The 26,276-nt window shown below is 40.2% G+C and overlaps 1 protein-coding gene across 1 annotated transcript in view; it reads left to right on the forward strand.

Annotated features, from left to right (window-relative positions):
- Positions 1-8,193: 8,193 nt before the first annotated feature.
- The window catches only part of HSD17B12 (hydroxysteroid 17-beta dehydrogenase 12), a 158,089-nt gene continuing 140,006 nt past the window's right edge, over positions 8,194-26,276 (forward strand). The window contains exon 1 of the mRNA XM_045808781.2: positions 8,194-8,481. Within this exon, the coding sequence (XP_045664737.1) occupies positions 8,322-8,481 (160 nt within the window). The 5' untranslated portion in view covers positions 8,194-8,321. The remainder of the gene's footprint in view (positions 8,482-26,276) is intronic.

The following is a 26,276-nucleotide window of genomic DNA, read 5'->3' on the forward strand; positions in this document are numbered from 1 at the left end:
TTCAACAATGAGAATCCAGTCGGTCATTTAATGAGAGTGTATTGAGAGCCTACTGTTTCCCAGGGCTACGTTGGAGAATGAAACAAACAGCCCTTTATGGAGCTTAAAGTATGGTTGCTATAGGGTGAACTTTGGTGCTTTTGAAGACTCTATAGGACAGGCCTTTCTGGCTTGAGTGCAGTGAACAAGAGAGGAGGACAGGGGCCAGATTCAGGTATGCTTCCTTAGGACACACACATGCACAGTATTGATTTTCCATTGTTGCTATTACAAAGGCCCACAAAATAGTGGCATAAAGCAACACACAGTTACTATCTGACAGTTCTATAGGTTAGAATTACAAGATGGGACTCACTGGACCAAAGTTGAAGTGTTCCTTTCAGAGGTTCTTGGGAAGCGTTTGTCTCCTTGCTTCTTTTCAGCCTCTAGAGGCTGCCTCCGTTCCTTGGCTCATGGACCCTTTCCTGCACCCTCTAGCCAGCATCGCTGCATCTCTCTGACCATTCTTCCATAGTTGCATCTCCTTTTCTGACCAAAATCTGGGGCAGGTTCTCCAATTTTAAGGACCCGTGTGACATCGATTAGGCTCACTTGGATAATCTTCCCATCTTGAGGTCCTTAACTTAGTCATATCCTCACAATATATTGTTCTATCAGGTAACATTCGCAGGTTCTGGTAATTAGGATGTGTATCTCTTTAAGAGTGGGGAGGATCATTATTTTGCCTAACACACACCTACACATACAAAGGTAGTTGCATCATGAACATTAAAATGTATATAGAAATTTTCTCAAGAAATGGAAATAAATAAAATAAGGGAACATAAACAAAAAGACTGCACCCCAAAACAGAGGCATAATCATTTTAGAAAAAGTTTCTCATGTATATTTTATGCATTCATGTCTCTGATGAGATATTGCCATTGATATCGAAGAAAAAAGAAACAGAGAAATACAGCTACAGTAGACAACATGAATAATTCTTAGAAATGTGATGTTGAGTAAAAAAACGAGTCCCAGAAGACTACCCAAGTACAGGTCTTAGGTTTCTATATGAGTTTCCTCAGGGCTACTATAACGGATGGATAAAAACTAGGCGGCTTTGAAGGACAATAATGTATTCTCTCACAGTTCTGTTGGCTAGAAGTCCAAAATCAAGGTAGGGCAGGGCCCTCTGACGACTCTAGGAAAGAAGCCTTCCTCGCCTTTTCTAGTTTCTGGTGGGTGTTGGCAATCCTTAAAATTTTCAGTTCGTGGCTGGACAACTACATTCCCCACCTCATATGACCTTCATTCCTCTGTCTCCCTGCGTGACTCCAAATCTCCCTTTATAAGAACACAGTCATTGAATTTAAGCTCCACTCTAGTCAGTCTAACCTCATCTTAATTTGATAACATCTGCAAAGACCCTATTTCCAAATAGGGCCACATTCATACGTTGGTGTGGGGGGGGGAGTTAGGATTTCGACATATCTTTTAGGGGACACAATTCAACACATACAGTCAGGTTTCCCAGGAAACACACTTTGAGATTGAGATTTGCTTACGGGGGACTTATTTATGGAGTCCTCTGGGAAGCAGCATCTGTAAGGGAGTAAGGGAAGTGGGATTAAGCTGAGGGAGTAGTTGAGCTATGATTCAGGAGTAACAGAAGCCTGGGCTGATCCCACAGGGAGCTCTGAAGGTAGGATAGCCTCACAGATGTCCATAATAGAGATAAATGGGCCAGGCATGTGTAGTCCTGCATTAACTAGGCATTGGATGCAGGCCACCCGTGGGGAGGGGGCAAAGCAGCTCCCTTTGGGCAAGAACAGTTCCCATAGGGGGACACAACTGGGAGCTCTCAGCAACTTGCACTCTCTATAAATGAATGTCTTGGTTCTGGAGGGTACCAGGGTTGCATACTCCTGCATCTACTATATTACGATTTTCAATAGATCTCAAAAATAAGCACAAGTGTACAATATATTATTATTTCATGTAAATTTGCAATAAAGTATTTACATATATGTGTATGTATATATACATATATATACTTTAAATATTTATACTAAAAGCAGTAGAATGATACAGAATACTTAGAACAGTTGGTATAGAGTAGGTTCTTCTTGATGTGGGTGGTGGGTTTACAGTTTTTCATTACATTATGATTTATAACTAGCTTATGTATTTCATGCAATCTTTTGTATGTATCAAATAAGTAATCTCTATGTGGAACTCGAACTCATGACCCCAAGTTCAAAAATTGCATGCTTTACCGACTGAGGCAGCCAGGCGCCCCTGTGGCAAATATATTTACAAATATAATAAAAGGAAGAAAGAAAACTAGGCAAAAGTAATAGCAATTAAAGTAGCTAGAAATTTTTTTCAAAAGACGAATAAAGATAGAAAATCCTGAGTCTATTTCTAAAGTAAGCATTCAGATGAAGGAAAACTTGCCCTAAAATTCCCTAATGTTACGTACTTTAGTTTGCTTGCATAACCATCCTGAAATTTTGTTATTTTTGGCTGGAATTATGATGTTGAAAAAAATATATTGTTTACTTTCCCTTTCACCTAGTTTTAAATTGCTTGTTCACCATGGCACTTTTTTTTTTTTTTAAGTGAGAATGTTTTGGGTGAAGTTGTTGGAATGATAAATAGAGCTGTTGGTGCAATAAAGAAATCTAGTTAATTCATAATATTGGTATGTCAAGTTTTCACCATGGTATTTTTAAAGTGTATTCATTACTTAAGTAATCTCTACACCCAGCGTGGGGATCAAACTCAAAACCTCGAGATCAAGAGTCTCATGCTCTTCCGACTGAGCAGGCCAGGCACTGCTCACCATGGTATTTTTAAGGGTATATTGAGTGGAGACAGAAAGTTGTTGGATTATGTTTGTACGACCACAGTTTTACTTTAAAAGAAGGGTATGTATGTTGTCTATATCATATAGCTTTATATTTACATAGAAAAAGAAATGGAAGAAGGTGTTCCAAATTGCCAGCTGCCATTTGTGGGGAGCAGAAATGGGGTGGGATACTTTTTCACTTTATATACCTCTTGTGAGCTTTTGAAACTAAAAAATAAAATATTAAAACATGTTTTTTGATCACTTGTTTCAAAATGACTGGTTTTAGTTTCCTTAGGCAAGAGTTCATCTTCAAGAGTTTGTTTCCATGTTGGAAAAATGGCAGTGCTACTGGGACCTTTGAATGGGATAATGAATGTGAAGTCAACCTTGGACATGCTAATGCAATAACAAGCATAGTAAATGTTAATGTCCATGACTTATGGTAATATTGTTTGTGAAAGAAATTAAATGGTAATATTGTTTGTTAAAGAAATATTAACTTTTTGGAAATCTCCTGATTACTTTTTTTTTTTTAAGATTTTATTTATTTTTGAGAGAGAGAGAAAGAGAAAGAACATGCATGAGCCGGGGGTCGGGGGATGGAGGGTGAGGGAGAAGCAGATTCCCTGATGTGGGACTTGATCCCAGCACCCTGGGATCATGACCTGAGCTGAAGGCAGGCACTTAACTGACTGAGCCACCCAGGCACTCATGGAAACCTCTTGATTTCTAATGCCAAAAATTTCAGTTTCTTTTAAACCTGTTTTTTAATCATGGCTCTTTTTTTTTTTTAATCCAGACTGAACACCTCTCAACTGAACTTAAAGGAGAGATTAAGTGTTATATTTAGAGCTATGTTTAAAGGAAGATGAGCTAGAAGAAGACAGAACTGTTAAAAATACGTAAGTTTTATTATATAGCCAAATGAAGGATTCAGCTCTCTTGTGATGGTATTCTTAAAAATTCCTAGCTTCTATGAAATTCCCTAATTATGGAATTTTCTTTCATGATATTGAACTACTCCTGATTTCATCATGAAAATCTGATCTGAAACTCAATTTACAGAAGTACTGAAAATGATTTTAAAATTAAATGAGACCATCTGTATACTAATATGATGCAATATTGTTGATTCACGTTTTTCCCATATTAATGACTGTTCTGAACTCTAAATCTTTTTTTTTATTTTTAAATTTTTTTTAAAGATTTTATTTATTTATTCGACAGAGATAGAGACAGCCAGTGAGAGAGGGAACACAAGCAGGGGGAGTGGGAGAGGAAGAAGCAGGCTCATAGCGGAAGAGCCTGATGTGGGGCTCGATCCCATAACGCCGGGATCACTCCCTGAGCCAAAGGCAAACGCTTAACCGCTGTGCCACCCAGGCGCCCCTGAACTCTAAATCATTTAAATAAATGAGACTGAAATTTAATGTGGCTGTGTCTGAGTATGTTACTTGTGTAACAACCAACTGTTTCCAGAGACTCTTCACCTCTCTGTTGATCATTTTTTATGCTGCCTTTCTAAGGTAGTTATTGAGATATGATTTCATAACCACACCTTTTTAGCTGAAATCCCAGTTCTGCCACTTTCTCTCTCTGTGTCCGTAGGAAAGTTACGTAGATATTTTAAGCCTCATTTTTCTCACTGAACACATAACGCCTCTCTGCCAATCACTGCTAAATGCTTATATAGTACTGTCCAATTCTACTGACGTAAAATTTGAATGCTTAGTAGCTAAATCCACACATGATCATACAGCTAATAAGAGGTAGCGTGGGGATCTGGTTCCAGGTTTACCTGACACCAAAAGCCCAAAGTTTTATAGTACAGCTTCCTCTTTGGAAATTATTAATGGTTTCATATGTTTGGTTAGGATGTCTGCCAATCCCCGGGAATCCTGGTCTGTACGTTAAATTTTAGCACCGAATATTGCTGAATAGGAGCAGACCATCATTGTAGGTTTGAAGGCATTAAGTGTTATAAGGAAAGTAAATTAGGATAAAAGGATAGGTAGTGACAGGGCAAAGGAGAGGAGGTGATTTGGTCTATTTGTGTAGGGCCATCAGAGAAAACCACTCTAAGTGGGATCTGTGTGCACAGAAGCCCAAATAATATAAAGGGGTGAGCTTTGGGAGACAGAGGGTAAGAGGTTCTGGAAAGGGAACAGGAAATAGAACTTCTCTGAGACTGGAATGAACTTGACTTATTTCAGGAACTGTAAGACGTGTGGCTGGAATCAAGTGAGCACAGGAGAGCATCGTTGATGTTGCTGGAGAGGTCAGAGAAGATAAACTAGTCTTGGAGGATTTTGTTCTTAATCTGATTTGTAAAGTCCTTGAAGGGATTTGAGGAGAAGAAATGACATCTAATTTACTTAGAAACAACAACAACAACAACAACAGCAACAACCACTCAAGTTGCTTCATGGAGAGCAAATCCCAAGACAGTTTCAGGGAGGCCAGTGAGGGGCTGTTGCCATACTCCAGGCAAGAAATGCTTGTGATTTGGATTAGATTGGTAGTAGCAGAAGTGGGGAGAAGTGGTCAGTCAAGATATACTTTGGAGGTAGTGTGAACAAGACTTGCCGAAGAACTGAATGTGGGAATGTAATGGAAAGAAAACATCAAGGCTTTAAACCTTAGAAAGCTGGTAAATAGAGAAGAGTGTGTGTGTGTGTGTGTGTGTGTGTGTGTGTGTGTTTGAGGGGGTAGAGTCTGTTCTGAACATGTTTCACTTGAGACGTTTATTTTTATTTTACATCTTAATGGAGATGTTGAGTAGGCAGGTAGAGATTATGTATTTATTCACACCTCTGAGCAGAAGTTGAGCCTGGCCAGAGATATTTGGAATTCATCAACTTACAGTTGATATTTATTTATTTAAAAAGATTATTTATTTATTGAACAGAGAGAGACGGAACACCAGCAGGGGGAGTGAGAGAGGAAGAAACAGGCCTCCCACTGAGCAGGGAGCCTGATGCGGGACTCCATCCCAGGACCCTGGGATCACGCCCTGAGCCAAAGGCAGACGCTTAACGACTGAGCCACCCAGGCACATCTACAGTTGATATTTAAAACCAAGGGACTGGATAAAATCATGTAGGGAGACTGTGTAGAGAAGTAAAGAGAGCAGGGGTCTGAGCCCAAGGGCAGTGGATCGTAGAGAGGCCAGCATTAGGAGGGGCCACTGAAGGACTCTGGGAAGAAGCAGCTGGTAAGGAAAACAGAGGCCAATCATTACTGAATGGTAGAACAGGATGAGGACTAAGAATTGGCCATTTTTTCACTATTGTACATCCAGTACCTACCTAGCTCAGTTTCTGGTACACACTTACAGCACAGTAATATTGGTTGAATGGATGAATCTTCACTTCCATTTATTTGTCAGATATTTATTGAGTATCTCAGGGTTCCAGACGCTGTTCTAGGTCCTATGGATCCACAGCATAGTGTTCCTAATAAGTTCTAGTGTGGTCCATAGACATACATACAAATGCAACACAAACACATATTATTAGTTTATTTTTTTAAGATTTTATTTTTAAAAAAAGATTTATTTATTTATTAGAGAGAAAGAGAGTGCCAGCAGGGGAGGGGCAGAGGGAGAGAGAATCCTCAAGTGGACTCCGTGCTGAGCACGGAGTCTGACACAGGGCTCATCCCACCACCCAAGATTGTGACCTAAGCCGAAATCAAGAGTCCCCCACTTAACTGACCCGAGCCATCCAGGCTCCCCTAAGGTTTTATTTGTAAGTAATCTCTACACCCAATGTGGGGCTCAAACTTACAACCCTCAAGAGTTGCCCACTCTACTGGACTGAGCCAGTAGGCACCCTTGTATTATTGGTTTATAATAGCTCTCTTCTCCTCCTTCTGCCCTATTCTAAGGAGCATGGATATCTTGAGGGCAATAATTGGTGAGCAATGATGAATTGGGATATATGCATTTGGGGCTATACTGCCCGGGAAGACTTTGGCTAGAGGGAGATGTTGTGAGAAAGGAGTAGTGGGATTTCATTGAATTGACAGGCAGCCTCAGCCAAGGGTATCAAATTCAATTAAAACAAAATGTGCCTGCTCAACTCACGTGGCTGAATTCTCCTTGACAGTTGACAGTTTGTAAAGAACAGTAACAGCCTTAGGGTTATACTTAATTAATCTGATAAGAGGGTGGAGAAAGAGTGGGGGATTGGGCAGGGAGAGATAAGGCTCTGAAACTAAGTATTAGAAAATTATTACATTAGCTTCAAGATATGTTGCACTGTTGATCCTTACAATTATTACCCTTAAATTCTTGCCTTTTAAAAAAGTCTCGAATCAGCAGTCCCTACTGGCTAAGAAAAATTTTAGGTGTTTTATATAAACCCAAATCCATGCCAGAAAAGGAAACAAAAACTCTTGGTGGATGAGAGAGTAAGTGCGAAGCACTCTATTGCATCACACAATCTCTCACGCTTACCTTGTGGAACTTTGCCGAGGTAGTTTTCTTATCTTTACTAGGACCATACACTTTTGTGTCCCCTCGCACCCCACCTCCCCCCACAGAAAATGTAAATTAAAAAAAGAAAGTAAAACAAAAATCTCCATCGTCCTTTAAGGTCCGGTTAAACATGGAGTCCCTTCTCCAAACTACTTATTCATCAAGCTGTGTTCCTCTATTTTTCATTCATCTTACAGCTCTTATGCCACTGCGTATTATAGTTATTTGAGTCTGTGAAGTTATTTGTCTTGAACTCCAGGGCCTTGGGAGCAATGCTGTTTAATGCTCAGGGCGAGAGGGAGCATTAAGGTCCGCAATAAGTGCATGTAACGAGAGGGAAGATGCGCCGTGAGGGGGACATAGAAATGGGAGATGCAAGGCTTTATTCGGAAAAGTTTATGGGGACAATGACAGCATATTTAACAATGATATAAAAGTGTTTAATACAGAGGTGAAAATAAAACCATAATTCCACGCCCACTTCTTACTACCATCTTCCCATTCACTAGCGGCTTCTTAGACCCCATTCCCTCCTAAATCCCGAGCTCAAACGAGGCTGGGTCTCCCTGGCCAATCGGAGCGCAGTCTTCCGCAGTCGTGAGGACAGCTACAGCCAATGAGAGACCTGGGCGATTTGGTGGGGCGAGACAGGCCGCCCTCTGGCGGAATCCTGGGGGCGTGGTGACGCGTCGGGCGGGGCTGAAGTTTGATTGGCAGGAGAGCGATCAGCAGGCTCAGAACAGAGACCCGGCCCGGTGCGCGCGAGGGGGGACATGGGCGGGGTAGCGAAACCGGAGTCAACCAATGGCTGGCGCACTACGCACAGAGGGAACCCTAGATCACCAATGGCGGCACGGATATGGCGCCGTGGGCGGGGTTTAAGGCCAAAAGAGGCGCAGGAGCAGCGCCTGTTAGTGTCGTCCTCACCGTCACGGCGGGCGCGTCTTCCTGGGTTCATTCATTCGTTTTTCCATTCACGACGGTAGTAAGGCCTAGTTGAAAGCCATGGAGAGCGGTCTTCCTGCCGCCGGCTTCTTGTACTGGGTAGGTGCAGGCACCGTGGCCTACGTGGCCCTGCGCATCTTCTACTCGCTCTTCACGGCCCTTCGGGTCTGGGGTTTCAGTCACGAGGCAGCGGTCGGACCCAGGCTCGGAGAATGGGCAGGTGAGTGCAATCCAGCGCCGCCGGCCCCCTCGCTCCTGCGGCGGCTCGCGCGGCTCCCGGCCGGAGTCTGGCCGGTGCTAACCAAGTCCGGGCCCAGTGCCTGGCCTTCCCCTTTCTAGGTCCCCTCTCCCCCATGAGGCTCCTGCGTCCCTTGTACCCGCCTGGCCCCTTAGCCGGCTGCTGGCTTGCCTCGACTTGTAGAGTTTTTAAATAGTAAATACGTTGTTGGCCCAACTCAGCGGATCTGAAGTGCCGCTTGGTGGGTGCGGGAGCAATCTGGCCTGAACTCCAAGGGGTTTGTGTCCTTTAAGCCATTCTGGGTTCATGGCCCGGAGTCAGTCATCTTGCTGCCTTTTCAGTCACACTCTGCGCACCTAGGTTCGCCCCTTATTGAGTGTTTTTAAAATAAGTTTTTCGCTTGATTGAAATAGTGGCCCCCTGCTAAAGATGAAAGGCATTCTGTTGACTTTTTTGGGGGGCGAGAATGGACATGGAATTTCAGAAGTCTTTCTGCCTTTCGGAAACTTGCCTCTCTCCAATAACTTGCATTCGGCCTTGTTCAGGTAATTTACAAGGCTTTTGTTTTTTGTTTTGTTTTAAAATTCTCCTTAAACTTTTCTGGAGGCCTGGTGTGTAACATAATTATTGCTTCTGCAAAACGGTAACTCTCCGTGTAGAAATCAGAAATACTTTTGGCAGAACGACGCTTACAGGAAGAAGTATTCCTCCAAAGAGCTAAGCATATGGATCTTGTTCCATTCAGTTGGAGGATTTTAAAAGTAGAGGAGAAAGGTCAGATTGGAGAAGTTGGGAAAATTACCTGCAGGGAAGTTTTGCGCTTCTTTTCTTTTTTGTTGCTTTTCTGTGTTTTTCGTTTCTTTTGCTCTTTTTTTTTTTTAAACCAAGTGGTGTGATGTGGTCGTTGTCTGTAGTTATTTATTCTGTTATTCCATGATTGAATATACACCTCACCAAGCATTTGATTGAATTTTGGGATGGTTAGGGGTTGCTTTCAGACTAGGCTCAACAAAGGTACACAAATAATGGAACTCCATATTCTTCACTTTATTCATACAAAAACTTTTAAAAACTTAGTAGGAAAAACATAAATTAATTTTCGGGGACAGCAATGTAAAGAGGACATATCTCAAGTAGGAGTGGATATGTAAGAGTTCTGTCCATGATGTGAAGCAGCTGTTCACATTATAATACTTATTTTTTAAAAATCACTTAGTGTTTTCTGATATTCCTTGAGAAACAAATGAAGTGCTCAACTTGATTGTAATAAAGTTTATGATTTCACAATTGACTTGCCCAAGTTCTCGATTGTCACATTTGGAAAACTTGCTTGTGAACTTTTAAGATAGTTACACAAGATTCTAGTGCATTAGGAAATCACATATCAAGATAAAGTTTGGTGATTTGTAAGCAAAGAGCCATGTTAATAACTTTTTTTAAAACTATCTAAAATAGACCGTTGTGATTAATAACTCAAATGGTCCAAATCATCATTGAAAAGATTTGTCCCAGAGGAAGGATACTTGCTAAATTGAAGGAAATATTTAAAAGATTTAAAAATGAAATTTGAACCAGAACACTGGGATATAACAGAGAGGATCGTAGTGTCATAAAGTGACGCTGTGATTGTTGAGTTCAGTCTACCCTGGATTGTTAGAAAAATCTCTTTTTTAAGTATTTAAGCAGAAGAAATGATCAAGTTTTTATTTGTAACATTACATATATGTGATAGCCTGGATCTTAAAGTATTTCCTTTACCTCCCCAAATTCAGGGACTCTTTGAAAAACAAAATTAAGAATACTTCATCTTAAACAGTTTCTTTGTATCAGTTGGAGGGAGGAACTGAAATAATTTGACAAACAAAGCAGAGATGACACTTGAATAATTAGGGTTAAATGTGATTAAAATTATGTAGATAATTTGTTCAATCGAAGTTAGGATTATTAGAATGAATTTTTGTGTATAAATAGCACTAATAAGTTTTCTCCCCTATAAAATTGGTATCTTCATCTGGTGCAGCCTTCTTTGAATAAATGGTGGTAGCAGGCAGTTTTTCTACTTTTTAGTACTGACATTTAACATCTTCCTCTCCATAACCAATTAAATATTTTAAGTGTGATATAGTAATGGTCATTGAATTGATAATATATTTGTATTCTTGTTATTCTTAAGTTTCTTCATGTAAGTTTGTTTAATTCCTCCTCAGATTTTAGAATCTGAAGAGGAGGGAGCTTGGACCCCCCCCTTTCTTTTTTTTGTCTTTTCCCGACAGTAACTGGTGTATTGATCAGATTTAAGTGCTTCTAAACTTAAAAACAAAAGCTTGGAAAAGTAAATAAGTCATGGGGATATAATGTACAGCATGGCAACTATAGTTAATAATATTTTACTGCAAATTTAAAAGTTGCCAAGAGATTAAATCTTAAAAGTTCTCATCACAAGGGGTGTCTGGCTGGCTCAGTTGATGGAGCATGTGACCCTTGATCTTGGGGTCATGAGTTCAAGCCCCACACTGGGCAAGAAAAAATTCACAAGAAAAAAATTCTGTAAATATGTACGGTGATGAATGCTACCTAGACTTACTGTGGTGATCATTTCACAATATACACAACTATCAAATCATTATGTTGTATACCTGAAGCTAGTATAATGTTGTATGCATTATATCTCAAGAAAAAAATAAACAAAACCCCAAAAGCTTGTAAAAACACGAAAACAGGTATGCTTTGCAATCAGTAAAAATAATTCAGACCCCATATTCCTTAATCTAGTTAAGGTTTTAAGACCATGCATTACTTGGCCCATATTGTAGTTTATCTCCTTCATGTAATCCAGAGTTAAGTCATCTCTTTTCCCTAGTTCTGGCCAGTACCATTCCCACTCAAGTGAGTTACTCTCACTAGCAGGTGGCTTTTGCCACTTTTGCCTGTCGTTGTTATGGGATACTTCCCGTATTTCCTAGGAGAACAAAGAGCTCCTATGGAACTGGAGCTTTAGTAGCTCGAAGGTTCACTGTAGCAAGTAATCAGAAGAAGATTGCTAGCAAAAGTGGTCAGTTTGTACTAAATAAAGGAGAAAACAGTCATTACTGTGGAGCAATAAAGAATGTAATCTGTAGGCTTTGGTTTGAGCATACATTTTGCATTTATTTGAGCAGTTTCCATCATTGCAATTCATCTAAAATGACTGATAGCGAAATAATGTGGAGGTGATAGATGGAAAGGCAAGGTAAGTGTACTTCCAAAGCCAAGATACTTTATAACTTTAAACTCAAGACTGTACTATGAGCTCTTATTTTTAGTTTTTAATGGAGAGGATATTGCTCCAGGCAGCAAAGAATAAAAGATCCACTAAGCAGTTAGATTTAAAAAATAGCTTTATCGAGATATAATTTATATACCATACAATTTACCCATTTAAAGTGTACAGTTCAAGGGGCACCTGGGTGGCTCAGATGGTTAAGCATCTGCCTTCGGCTCAGGTCATGATCTCCAGGTCCTGGGATCAAGCCCCATGTTGGGCTCCCAGCTCACTGGGGAGTCTGCTTCTCCCTTTCCCTCTGCCTCTCCCCTTGCTGTGCTCTCTGTCTCTCTCTCTCTCTCTCAAATGAATAAGTAAAATCTTTAAAAAAAATTGAAGTGTACAAGATTTTTATTATAGTCACAGGGTTGTGCAACCATTATAATCTAATTATGGAACATTTTCATCCTCCTTTAAAGAAATCCCATACCCATTAGCTGTCACTCCCCAACCCTCACCCCCTCGAGCCCTAGTCAACCCCTAATCTACTTTGGGTCTATATACATTTATATATATGCCTATTCTGGATATTTCCTATAAATGGGATCCTACAATATGAAGTATTTTGTGACTGGCTTTCATTTAGCACGATGTTTCCAAGGTTCCCTCATGTTGTAGCATGTTTCAGTGCTTCATTTCTTTTTATTGCTGAATAATATTCCATTCTGTGGAGTGAGTTTAGATTTTGCAAAGGGTCTTTACCTCTGCATTTTGCTGTTGGCACATCTATATTAGCAGATCCCTGAGATTTTGCAGCTTTGGATGCCCATGAAACTCATTGGCTCTGTAGTATTCCAAGGTTTTCCTACCTCAGTGGACAATGAAGACTTAGAAAGGTCGTGGGGTGGAGGGGTTCTTTTGTAGAAAAGCCATTCATCGAACTGGCTTTGCTTAGCCAAGCTCCAAGAATCAAAGGATTCTCAAAATCGGGTGTGGTGCATAATTTCTGTTTTTACTTTGGATAACTACACCGGATTGGTCTTTTTACTTCCAGTGGTCGAAGGCTGCTTGAGTAACCAGCACCCATTGGCAGCAGGTCCCTTTCTTTAACTAGGCTTTGAGGTATCACATGATTTGAGGAATTATGTATGAAATGTTAATTATTTAAATTGGCAAGCCCAGAAGTAATATTAGTAACTGCCATTTATTGAATGCCTTAAGGGTTCCAGGCACTTGACATGGATTATCTTTAATCAGTCTTTGAGCTATGCCCTATTATCCCCAGTGTTTAGAGGAAGAAACGGAGACTTAGGTAAATGCCTTCCTTTGTCGGTGGGTTCATAGCTAGTGAGTTGGAAGCTGAGGATTTGAAGCCAAGTTGTCCATTCTGCAGTAAGCACATGCTTGTGTGTTGGTGATTGGTTTATAGACTGCATGGGTACTTGGGGGGTGGATTCCTTTATATCTTAGGAACATACTGCTTTATTTTATTTTTTAATTTTTAAATTATTTTTAAAGATTTTATTTACTTGAGAGAGCGCGCAGGAGAAGAGAGAGCACAAGCCAGGGAAGGGGCAGAGGAAGAGGGAGAAGCAGACTCCCCACTCAGTAGGAAGCCCGACCAGGCCCATCCCAGGATCCTGAGATCATGATCTGATCCAAGTCAGATGTTTAAGCTTTTATTTCTCTTGAACTCACGACCCTGAGATCGAGAGTCATGTGTTCTACCAACCAAGCCAGCCAGGTGCCCTGGAACATACTGCTTTTTAATCGAAGGCACACTTTCAAATTTGCACGGGCTTGGTGTTTCTGGAAGCATTGTGGACTAGGTAGTATGTGTTGGAATCAAGTAGCTCGGGATTGGTCTGAGAGAGCCGCCCTGCGGGAGCAATGACTGAAGGGAAGGGCAGAGTAGCTGCAAGAGCTGAGGTTAACAGCGGGGGTTAGGCTCTTGAGGCTGGAGATTGGAGGCCCTTATGAAGCAGGGCCTCAGTGGCTGGAGCCGGAAGGGGTGGGCGTGAGGTAAGATGAGAGTGGAGTGGGGAGAAGGAACCAGGAAGCAGGGCTGTTTAATCTCCCAAGAACAGGGAAAACAGGGGCGCCTGGGTGGCTCAGTCGTTAAGTGTCTGCCTTCGGCTCAGGGCCTGATCCTGGCGTTATGGGATCGAGCCCCGCATCAGGCTCCTGTTTCTTCCTCTCCTACTCCCCCTGCTTGTGTTCCCTCTTTCTCTGGCTGTCTCTCTCTGTCAAATAAATAAATAAAATCTTTAAAAAAAAAAAAAAGATCAGGGAAAACAAGTGAAGGGATTTTAAGCAGAAGGATGATGTCATTGAGTTGCGGCTTTAAATAGAATCCCTTGTTTCTATGACCTTCCCGACATGGTTGCATTGCCTCAGAGATGGACCAATGCAAGTTATTCAGATAATCTCAGTCAAAATTGCCTTAAAAAACCCCAAAGAACCCCAAATGCAAATTCATACTTCAGAGTGTGGGAGGCTGCTTTTGTGCCCTTCCTGATTATCACCTTTCAAAGACCATTTGTCCCTGGGGGAAAAATCTTATCACTATGTTGTGGGAAGTTCCACTCTTACCAGGGACTGGGTGATAGGGTTGTTGCATGAACCCTGAAACTGGGTTACTGCTTTCTTGAGGTCAATCCATAAAACCATGGTGTGGTAGTTGAGAAGCCTGCCACAAATCCCGCATCCGAGGGAATGCTCTGTTTTATTTACTCACTTTGTCTAGTGAAACAAGGGGTTTGCCCTATCTCTGACTGGCAGTTCCAGGGAGACTATCCAGTTTCTGTAAAATTATCTTTAGCACCATTAAGTGAAGTTATTTTCTATATAAATGATGAAGCCAGTGGGGGAAGGGAAGAAAGGCTAGCAGACTTAACATTTAGAACAATTACTGTGTCTCAAGAGTATTACATTGGTTAACAGTAGTGATAGTGGGAAGATTAGCTTTGGAATCAGAGCAGCAAGGGTGAGCTTTGCTAGTGGCTAAAATGTTTGACGTTGGGCAAAGATAGTTAATCTCTGAGAATAACTTTCTTCATCTATCAAATGGGGCTGATACCTTTCAGGAGTATTATGACAATGAAATGAGATGTAAATGAGGCTCTAGTGTAGCCCTTTGTGTTTTTTATGGATACTAAGTAAATAGTTAAGGACATTTTTTATTTGTATACATTACTCTTATTTGATAAAGAGGAATTGTTGAAACCAAGAATAACATAGTTTACTTTAGCTGATAAACTATTAGAAATTTGAAGTTGTGGACAGATCAATTAAGAGGTAATTAGTGTTACTCGAGGAAGATTTCTTGCTTTTGTGAAAAGATTTACCAAGTGCTTCCCTGAAATATGGCTCTCCTTAGTGAACTTAAGATATGAAGGTTTAGGAAAATTTGGTTATGTGCAACTTTTCAATTAAATTTGTGAAAATCTTAGAATTATCTTTGACTCTTCTTCTCTCACCCCATATACAGTCTATTAGGAAATCCCATTGTCTCCCACTTCAGAATATTCAGAATCTAGCCCCTTCTACCTTCTGGTATAAGCCACTGAAATCTCTTGCCTTGATATAACGGCGGCCTCCTGTCTCTCTGATTCCACATTGCTGCCCGTCCCCCTCCCCCAGCTGATTCTTAAACAACAGCCACAGTGAACCTTGAAAAGCTCAAGTTCGATCATGTGATACTCCGCCCAGATCCTTCCAGTGGCTTCTCATCCTGTTCCTGCCGTCTTTTACCTCTGACCTCATCTCTGCCCACTTTTCCTCTCTCTCTCTCCCAGTCATTTTCACTCTTGCTTGAACACGCTCCCTTGAACTCACTTCCTTGGACATGCTTGACCCTGCTGCCTTGGAGCCTTTGGTTATTCCCCTTTCTGGAATGCACCAGGTGTGGGGTGTTTTGCTTCCGTTTTGTATTTTTTTGTTTTGTTTTGCAAAATGTGCACACCTTTTTCCTTTTTTGTTTTAAAATTTCAAGTGACACACACCTAAAAAATGAGATTGAAATTAAACCAAGGCTGGTTAGGCGTGCCTGGGTGGCTCAGCTGGTTAAGCATCTGCCTTTGGCTCAGGTCATGGTCTCAGGGTTCTGGGATCGAGCCCCATGTTGGGCTCTCTGCTCAGTGGGGAGTCTGCTTCTCCCCCTCACTCTCCCTCTGTGCTCTCTCTCTCTCAAATGAATACATAAAATCTTAAAAAAAAAAAAAACTAAAAAAACCCACAAAAAACCAAGGCTTGTTAAATAAAGACTGGTTACAGAATTATTATATTATAGCAGGGTCAGGATAATAGTTTGAAAGTGTGAAATACAGTGAGATCAAAAAGATGTCCTTGAATAGCATTGGTAATAAGCTACCCTTTCTTCATATGTGGTTTTAGGAAATTGTTACAGGAACCCAACCACTCTGCCACATTTAGTAAACATTTAAATATTAATAAAATTTTGGTAATATATAGATTATTTATCTCCAGATCCTTACAAAATTCTTGGAAATAGATTTTCTTTTATTAAGAATGACTTTTCCAATTAAAGTTTCATCAAAACCTTGCTAATTGGTAAGGTTGAGTGAATTAGTGAAAAAAAAAATTAATTCTAGGATCTGTTGACCAAAATATAATTTCGTTATTTTTGAAGACCTGATAAAATATACCCATGCCTTCTAAACCTTCAGACTTTTTGAATTTTTGGAGACATTAAACCAAATTCCCTGGGAAATCTCTTGGGTGGGAAAGCCATTGACTGGTAAATGTATATAGCCAAATAACTTCTAGAAAGTTAACCACAGAGCCTTGGCTCTCTAGTTTATTTGCCTCATGTAAGGAAATGAATACAACAGTTGGTTGATAAGTTTTACAAAACTTTAGTCTGTCATTTTGTGAGAAACTTAAGAAAATTGAAATGTCATAAGGAGGCAGAAGAGAACAGTGATGAAGTAATGAAACCAGAAGGGCTGTTGGTGACCTCTTCAGTCGAACTATTAGGGAAATAGGCTGCAAGATCATGTTTGCAGCTAGAGAATGGCCAGGCAAGGTGGGTCAGTGGCAAAGGGCGGAGAAGGGTGGAGACCTCTGTGGTAGACTGAGTAAAAGCAGTGGTGGAGGTGATGAGCAGCTCTGACACAGAGGAGAAGAGATTTGTCAGGGTGAGCAGTGGTAACAACGAGGATGCTGGAAGGACTGGACTTCATTACCTATTTCTGCAACAGGTATGGGGCAAAAACAGCCCTCCCTGTACAAGAGCCTGCCCTCTAGAAGAAATGACGAGCACCTCTAGCCATCGAGGGTACCGTATGCCATGCTCTCACTGCACCCCTTCACAGATGTTAAGACTGGGGGAACTTTTTCATTGTATGCAGTGGTATAAGCCAAGTGAATTGATCCAATAATCTCTTACCTACTATCTCAGCTGTGCTTATCCCCCCAACTACAGATTATGTTGATGACACTGAATTGCCAGGGAAATATTGTATTGTTTCAGTACGTGTTCCTCAAGGTGGCCAGGAAAAGCTACAGTATATTTAGAAGTTTAAATGCCAGTTTTAGTGCTCCCTTAACATTCCTAGTATGTAGAAAACTCATTCTCCAGATTGGTTTTACTGTAATGACTGGCATTAACTGCTCACGACGAAGCTAACTCCAGTAGAAATATTGCCAAGCTTGCTTTAATGATAGCTGAACCTCCAGACTTGTCACATAAACAGAGTTGATACAGTAAACAAGCTTTCCTAATCTTGCACATTCAGTTTAATAATTTTGCTAGGGAACAGGGAGCTGCTGCTTATCTGTGTTTTCCAATACCTCGCATTGCCTGTCATGTGAAAGGAGGTGATGATCTCTTTATAGATAATGTGGAAAAAAACTCACAGTGGGTTAGACAATGGTGTTCACACGCTCTGAATTAAAGGAGGCTGGATTAGTGAAATTTTACTGTAATGATGACATCTTAATTTGCAAAGTGATTTTGCAAGCGTTCTCAAATGATTTCCACAACAACCCTTGAAGCAGGTTAGGGTTGGTTTTGTTATTTCTACATAACATGCCAGGAGCAGAGGGAGATACGGTGACTGGCGTAAGGGTTACAGCCAGTGGCAGAAGAAATTGAATCTAGGTTTTCGGACTCCAGGCTCCATATTCTTTCCACTGTCCTGCCATAGTTCCTGATAACGATGATTTTTAAGGCAGCTTGGAATACCCATACAAGAGCTTCTAAGTTGGAGACTTCCTCAAATGTTGCCTGGAAGTGAAAGGTCTATTTATGCCATGACAATATCCAAACTCACAAGGATCATAAAAGTAACGGGATGTGCTTGTTAAAAATAGAGAGTCCAGGGCTTCCCTATAGACCTACTAAATCCAAATCTCTAAGAAAAGAATGTGGGCAAATGTATTTTTAACAAATAAGATGATTCTTGAGATCACACATTTCGGGAGACACTTGTCTATGGTCAAGCTAGCCCTAGAAGACAGTGGACTTAACACGTGCAGACTTTTTAGCTGGATGTCTATTCTTGGTACCAGGGCTTGATTTATAATAGTGTTAAAACTTCCAGTGGTTTCTGTACTAAATATTTACTTATAATTTTGACAGTGAAATAGAGATTCTATTTTAGGCTAGTTCTGTGTTTCTGTATTTGAAATAGATTAGGGGGAAAAAAACCCCAACCACTTGGAACTTAAGTATGTTGCTATACAATGAGAACCACAAGCAGCACGCCCCTTATTTCCCAGTAAAGGGTTAGTAAAGACTAATTGGAGATTTGGGGTAAGAGTAGGGGTCTCAATAAGAGTGATTTTTTGGTAGATGCAAAAAATAGAAGCTTTAATTTAAGTAGGACCATAGAAAGATAGCTGAAGACTTTGGAAACTTAACCAGAAAGAATTGAGAGAATAATATTTTCTTATTTTCTGTTTGTGATACTATTTTTTTTGGTGGCTTCATTTTTTTTTTTAAGTTTATTACATTTAGAGGAAAGAAAGCTTTAAGTGTGCTTCCTTTCTTTATTAGGTGGATTTTTAAAAAAATCATCTTTATTGTGAAATTAATGTGATGCATACTGATGATTCTTTTTTTTTATTTTTTAAGATTTTATTTATTTATTTATTTGAGAGAGAGAGTGAGCAAGCACAAGCAGGAGAAGGGCAGAAGGAGAGGGAGAAGCAGACTCCCCTGCCGAGCAGGGAGCCCCATGCAGGCTCCATCCTGATCTGGGACTCTGGGATCATGACCTGAGGTGAAGGCAGATGCTTAACAGACTAAGCCACCCAGGTGCCCCATACTAATGATTCTTAAAGGGCCAAGAAACTAGAGAAAATGTTCTAATTATTTTTTTCTTTTTAAAAAATGTTAAGTCCTCCAAATGATGAAGAAAGAAAACGGTCCTAGGTTTAATCAGAAGAAATTTCCCTTTTAGTTGGCTATGTGCCATACTCAGGACTGAGTATGAGAATATATGTGGTGAGCAAGAAGCCATAGTCTCTGCCTCCATTGGTCTAGCGGAGGACACAGGTCATTACCTAAGTAGCTCCAGAAAGTGTAATAGGACCAGCTTTGGGGTCAGTAACCTAGTTCAGGGGCTTATAGAAGGTTTTCTAGAAGAAATAATGTTAAAATCCAAAGTATGGAAGAAGAAGAGTAGAGGGAAGAAGATGATAATGTTAATAATGGTAATAAGATGTAATATTTATAAAAAAACTAACCATGTACCAGATCCTTTTCTAAATACCTCAGTGAATTTACTTAATCCTCACATAATCCAATAATGTAGGTCCTATTAATATCCCCATTTTACTGAAAGGAAGCTAAATTAATAGAGAGGGCAAATGATTTGATCAAAGTCACATAGCTAGTAAGTAGAGGAGGAGCTAGGATTTGAACTCTGTCTCCTGAACTTCCTGTCAACTACTCTGCAGATTACACTGATGAATTAAAGATGAGCAGGTGAGGGGAGTTGGAGGACAGGGGAGTACTTCGAATAGAGGGACTGAACATTCAGGAACTTTGGGCTGAGAGTCCTGGAGGAGAGAAGCAAGAGGTAAGGCTGGAGAAGTGGGGGTTGGGGGTGTGGGTGGGTAGTCATAAAGGACCTTGAGGCTCTGGTGAGGGTTTTATTTATCCTAAGTACAGTGGGAAGTCATTGAAAGATTTTAAGCAGTTGAATGTCATGATCAAATTTATATTTTGGACAACTGCGATTTTGAAAGAATGGATGTGAAGGGAGCAACTCAGGAGATAGGACATCAGCAGGAGGGTGGTGATGGTGGTGGTGGTAGCAAGCCAGGCATTGGGTAATGGTGATTTGGGTCAAGATAATGGGGGCAGGGACTGAGGGAGGGAGTCAGATGAGAGAGAGGAGGTGCAAGTCTTGGGCCTTTGTCATAAATAGGTCATGGGGGTGCAGGAGACTGCAAAGTCAAGAAGAACTGTGATATGTCTGGACTCTGGGCAGATGATGGCACTAGTCACTGATGTTGGAAACATGAAGAGAAGGAGCACGCTCTAGGAGGGAAATAATGAGATTGATCTCTGACAGGTTCTGTGTGGATGTCAGGCAGTCTTTCAAGATATTAGCACCAGACTGAGTCTAGAGTTCTAAGTTCTTTACCAAAGTCCTTTGGTTCAGCAGTCATTTATAGTTGTCATAAAGAATGTGCTCTAGGAAAGTTTGGAGCCTCAGCATGTAATTTAAGGAAAGGGAGAACAATATTTTTGAGTGGCTTGCATGGAGTGTATCCCGTGTAGCACTTTGCGCCTTAGCTTGGTAAATTTTGCTGCTTCCTTTTAGGCAGAAAAGCAGGGCAGTATGGTGGAAGGTATATAGAACTTATCAGAAGATTTGAGTTCATCTTCCACCTTCTCACCTTCAACACCTATTAGCTGTGGAATCTTTGGTCAGCCACTCTATTTCATCTCTTAAATATGTCTAAAGATACCCACTTTGTCTTCAGAGATGTTAAAAGTGTCTGAATCCTCTTTGTAGACAGTACAAAGCATTTTACACATATTAGACATTGGGCCTTTTTCCCCTTTCTGTTTTCAATTAGAAATCTAGAAATAGAATTGCCCCCGGAGTTGATTAAATTGTTTATGTGAGGTTCAAATTGCTTCAGAGATTTATTTTGAGATGTGTTGCAACTTTGTCGTGATCAACACCTGAGTCTCCTCTGATGTGATTATCTATGTCAGTTTTAGAATGTACCTAAAACAAATTTTTTTTTTACAACTTTGTGAATGTAAGCTGGGTTTCTGTATTAAAAGTGAAAGTGATTTAATCACAAATTGTGTTAGTTTTAAAGAAGTACCTTAAGCTTCAACTTTATTTTTAATATACACCAAAGCTGTGGTTAGGTATAGTGGATTAATGATATCGTTAAAATATTGGTAGCAAAGTGTTATTTCACTGTGATATAATTGGAAGACTTTCAAACTTGACATAACTGTTTAAAGTCCCATTATTGTATTATAAGCATTATTATAAAAGGTGATTATAAGTTCCCGTCATTTCTTACTCAATACCTCACTGTTCCTGTCTCAGGCTTAAAGATATTTAGAGAGTTCTTTTTTCTTTAGTGAAAGATTTTCTATTGTTCTCATCTTTATTTCAGCTAGATTCTTATGAATTATAAGGTTGATGACAAAGCAGTATCTTTTAGATCTCTATAGCAAAGGTATTATCTTAGAAATGAGGGAATGTTTTCTAGAATGTACTTGAAATCTAAATTTTTAAAATTTAGCAAAGTTTAGGACCATATATAAAACCCAAATCTTTTAATAATATTTGCTTCAAAATACATTACCTCTTTGAAATTCATGAGTTAATATTTTTTTTGACAATTTATTTGTTAATATCACAGCAACTGGAAACATTTGCTTTTCTCTCCTTTTGCATTCCTGTCTTTGGGTTGTCCCAGAAGCAGATGTTGAGGGATTGGGATTCAGGTACAGTCAGTTTATTTGGAAGGTGATCCCAAGAAACACCAGTAGGGAGTGAGACAGGGAAGGGAACACAGCCAGTACAGAGGGCATTATCAAGCACTGTGGTGAACTAGAAGCTGATCCCACCCCAGAACTCTAGAGCTAGTGCAGAGCACAAGTTTCAGAGTTATCTCACCTGCAGGTCCAGGAAGCTCAGATATTTATACACCAATGGCCATTAGTCATTGGTTGAGGGCTGTTGATGGGGGAGGAACATTAAGTTGATAGAATTCTGTCCACTGTGCACTTGTAAAAAAGTAAAAAGTAAAAAAGTAAAAAGAGGCAGAGGGAAAGGTGTTTGGTGAGGATGAGATGGCCTGCAGCCATCCTTGGGACCAGAGAGTACAAACTGGGAAAGAACCAACACACTGAGGGCTACAGAACAGAAAGATGGAAAGCACCTAGCTCTTGAGCCTGTCACTGAGCTTCTTCTTCTTCTTTTTTTTTTTTTTTAAAGATTTTATTTATTCGACAGAGAGACAGCCAGCGAGAGAGGGAACACAGCAGGGGGAGTGGAAGAGGAAGAAGCAGGCTCATAGCGGAGGAGCCTGATGTGGGGCTCGATCCCTTAACGCCGGGATCACGCCCTGAGCCGAAGGCAGACGCTTAACCGCTGTGCCACCCAGGCACCCCTGTCACTGAGCTTCTGAGTGCACTTCCTGTGGGGGTGCCTTATACTTCCTGTTATTTTGAGATAATAAATCCAATTTTTCTTAAAGCTATTTCTGTTACTTGCAGCTGAAAGCATCCCAACCTACAGATTCAATAGAAAAGGAGGAAAATTTCTTATTTCGAATAACAATTTATAATTAAAATCCTGTAGATTTGGGCGAATGTAATTTATTGCTGTTCATTTTCTTTTGAGTATGGTTGACACTGTTCATTCAGAAACTGAAATGGATGAAAGGAAGCCAGCTTTGGTATGAGATATTATTGCAGGTCTCATTAAATAAAATCGCATTCCTGATTATGCTGGTCGTTGAATATTGGGCTTTTATTTTTATTTATTTATTTATTGCAAGGGTTTATTTATTTGAGAGAGAGAGTGTGCGCACAAGCTGGGGAAGGGGCAGAGGGAGAGAGAGAGAATCTTCAAGCAGGCTTCCTGCTGAGCGTGGAGCCCAATGCAGGGCTCCACCCAAGACCCTCGAGATCATGACCTGAGCCAAAACCAAGAGTCAGATGTTTAACCGACTGAGCCACCCAGGTGCCCCTGAGAATTGGACTTTAAAATTTTTTTTTCCTTTTTTTTTCTGTGTTTCTTTTTCTTCTTTTTTTTTTTTTTTAAAGATTTTTTATTTATTTATTCGACAGAGACAGAGACAGCCAGCGAGAGAGGGAACACAAGCAGGGGGAGTGGGAGAGGAAGAAGCAGGCTCCCAGCGGAGGAGCCTGATGTAGGGCTCGATCCCATAACGCCAGGATCACACCCTGAGCCAAAGGCAGACGCTTAACCGCTGTGCCACCCAGGCGCCCCTCTTCTTTTTTTTTTTTTTTAATGATTTTTTATTATATTATGTTAGTCACCATACAGTACATCCCCGGTTTCCGATGTAAGGCTCGATGATTCATTAGTTGTGTATAACACCCAGTGCACCATGCAATACGTGCCCTCCTTACTACCCATCACCGGTCTATCCCATTCCCCCACCCCCCTCCCCTCTGAGGCCCTCTGGACTTTTAAATTATTTTAATGCCTAGGTCTACAGTTTATAAATCCCAAGAGAATAGGTGTGTAAGAATTGTCTTATTGCCAATACTTTTTGAGAACTGTTACCAAATGATTCAGGAATATTGGATTTTCGGTTAACTTGAAGTAAATTTCTTAGTATAGTCTACTTTAAGTTAAAGTATTTATTTTTAGGGAGTACCTGATAATCTGGGTAATCTTGACCCAGTGTAGTTTGACAGAATTAGAAAAAGATTAGGACTATGTATGAAGAGGTGAAGATGGTGTGGGCATGTGTATGCGTGGGTTTGTGTCTGTTATTATCCTGAGTGCATATTTCTCTCTAATCCATTCCAAAGGCAATAAGAAGTCAATAGTGTTCATTATCCTGGTGTTAAATTTTTAGCTCTGCCATTTCCCCATATTAATATACTATTAAATAAAAAAATTATGAAATCTGTTTCAGATATTCCTGGTTTGGGAAGATAATCAAGTGTAAAATTAGAGATTGAGTGTTATTTAAATTCCCCTATTTTTAAAGTCCAAATGGTGGGGGAAATGTGCCGTCTGGGTCACTGGAAAGCTGGAACAAAGATATATAGGAACTTGGGGACACGGACTCTGTTTTGTGTACCAAGTGGAGATACGGCCTTACTGATGCTGAATTTGTTACAAGAACCGGGGGACCCTGATGTATGTGTATGAATATTGTCTTAAAAAGAATGTAGAGATTCTTTATCTTGATTACCAGTAATGCAATGCCCAAGTCTAGAGGGACTATAGTGCAATAAGAAATCAAGCTTCTCAGTCTGTCAGGACTGATTGGCTGTGTACTTGGCTGTGTACTATCAAAGGAAGCTGTACTTCTTTTTGTGGTACTGTCCCATCTGATACGAAGGTTTGCCCTGTGAATGAAGGTGTGTGTGTATGTGTGTTCCATGTGCGTTCTTTCCCTGCCTTCCTCTTTTATATACAAAACACTCATTGGCCTTGGAAAGATGACTATTCTTGTATTTAAGGAACAAGTCTTATTTAAGGTAAGGTACTGTTGATTAATAAAAGAATTTGATTCTTTGATAATGGATCAAAGGCAAGTACAAGAAGACTAGGACAGCTTTTTTGTTACATATTTATATTACTATCATTTCTGTCCCTTATTGGTTTTGGTACCTCCTTGGGCATGGGACCTATATTGTGGCTATATCATCAAGGATAAGATATCAGCAAGATTGTATCCTCTATTCTTGAGTTCTTTTAGTACTTCCATAGTTATCCTTTCATGTATGAATATTTGGTCACCTTTGCTGTACCAGACACTTTGCAATGTGCTGGGGGCATAGCAGTGAGCAAAATGGCCAAAGTCTTGGCTCTCATGGAGCTTGCATCTGAATAGGGAAAGATGGACAATAAGCAAACAAGTAAAAATTTGGTAAGTCTGGTGGTGAGATGCATTAAGAAGAAAAATGAAGCAAGGTAGATAATAGACAGTAACTGAGGAGGATGGAGGGAAGTTTGTATTCTAGGCTAATTTACATAAGATCGTTAGGCAAGATTTTCCCATTAAGGTGACATTTGAACTCAGACCTGAATGGAACTTTCTCTCGTCACTCCAGCCATACTGGCCTCCTTGCTGTTCCTTGTGCATCTATAGCACAAACTCTGTACTAAACTCTGCCTAGAATACTCTTATGGATAGTGATGATTTAAATAAAATAGGGAGAAGGATTGGGAGCGATCAATTGTGTTGTCAGGCACGTGGAATTCCTTCTCTTAGAATGGCAGAAGTGAGTCTGGCTGCTAATGCATTATGTTGAAGACCCTAGCTGGGACTTTTGGGGTTTTTTTAGTGAATCACTTTTAAAATAACATATATAATTTGTTTAAAAATACATGATATATAGATGATTTTTTTTTAAAGATTTATTTATTTGAGAGAGAGTGCACGTGTGCGGGGCCGGGGGGGGGGGCAGAAAGAGGGAGAGTGAGAATCTCCAGCAGACCCCCCACTGAGTGAGGAGCCTACCAGCCCGGCCCACCGAGATCAGAGCGGAAATCAAGAGTCAGATGCTCAACTGACTGAGCCACCCACTTGCCCCTCAAAAGCAATTTTATTTTATTTTATTTTATTTTATTTTATTTTATTTTATTTTATTTTATTTTTTTATTTTTTTTTAAAAGATTTTATTTATTTATTCGACAGAGATAGAGACAGCCAGCGAGAGAGGGAACACAAGCAGGGGGAGTGGGAGAGGAAGAAGCAGGCTCATAGCAGAGGAGCCTGATGTGGGGCTCGATCCCACAATGCCGGGATCACGCCCTGAGCCGAAGGCAGACGCTTAACCGCTGTGCCACCCAGGCGCCCCGCAAAAGCAATTTTAAAACAACAAAAGACCAAAGTTTTATAACTTCCTCTGAAAACTGTACATTTATTGACTTTATCTAGAAGTGCAGTATTTACATGTCTCTTTACTAATCTTTTTTCTAAATATATTGAAAATATTTTGCACTACACCCTTAGGATTGCTTAGGTTTATAAAGAAAAGGGAGCTGTGAATGAATTGCCAGATAGCATCTCCTATTGGCTTATCTCTAAAATGATAATGCAAAAATAGAAAATAAAAGCAAGTATTTTTGCCAAGCATATGATTTATGTCATAGCAAAAGAACTGAGTGATTTAATGCCGCATTTTCATGGAGATGCCTTGTTGAGACTCTAGGAGCTGTGTATACTTTGTTGAAGAGGACAATTTCTGTTTGTTTATTCTGCAGGTTATTCTGTACCTAGAGTTGTTCTTTCCCACTTTTTAAAAAATCATTCTTTGCTTTCCATCTTATCTTTTAAGGATACTTTATAGGTAGTGGTGTTTAGAACAAAATTG

This window comes from Ursus americanus, chromosome 24 (assembly GCF_024610735.1).
Source record: "Ursus americanus isolate L20-20 chromosome 24, mUrsAme1.1.p, whole genome shotgun sequence".
NCBI classification, from domain to species: domain Eukaryota; kingdom Metazoa; phylum Chordata; class Mammalia; order Carnivora; family Ursidae; genus Ursus; species Ursus americanus.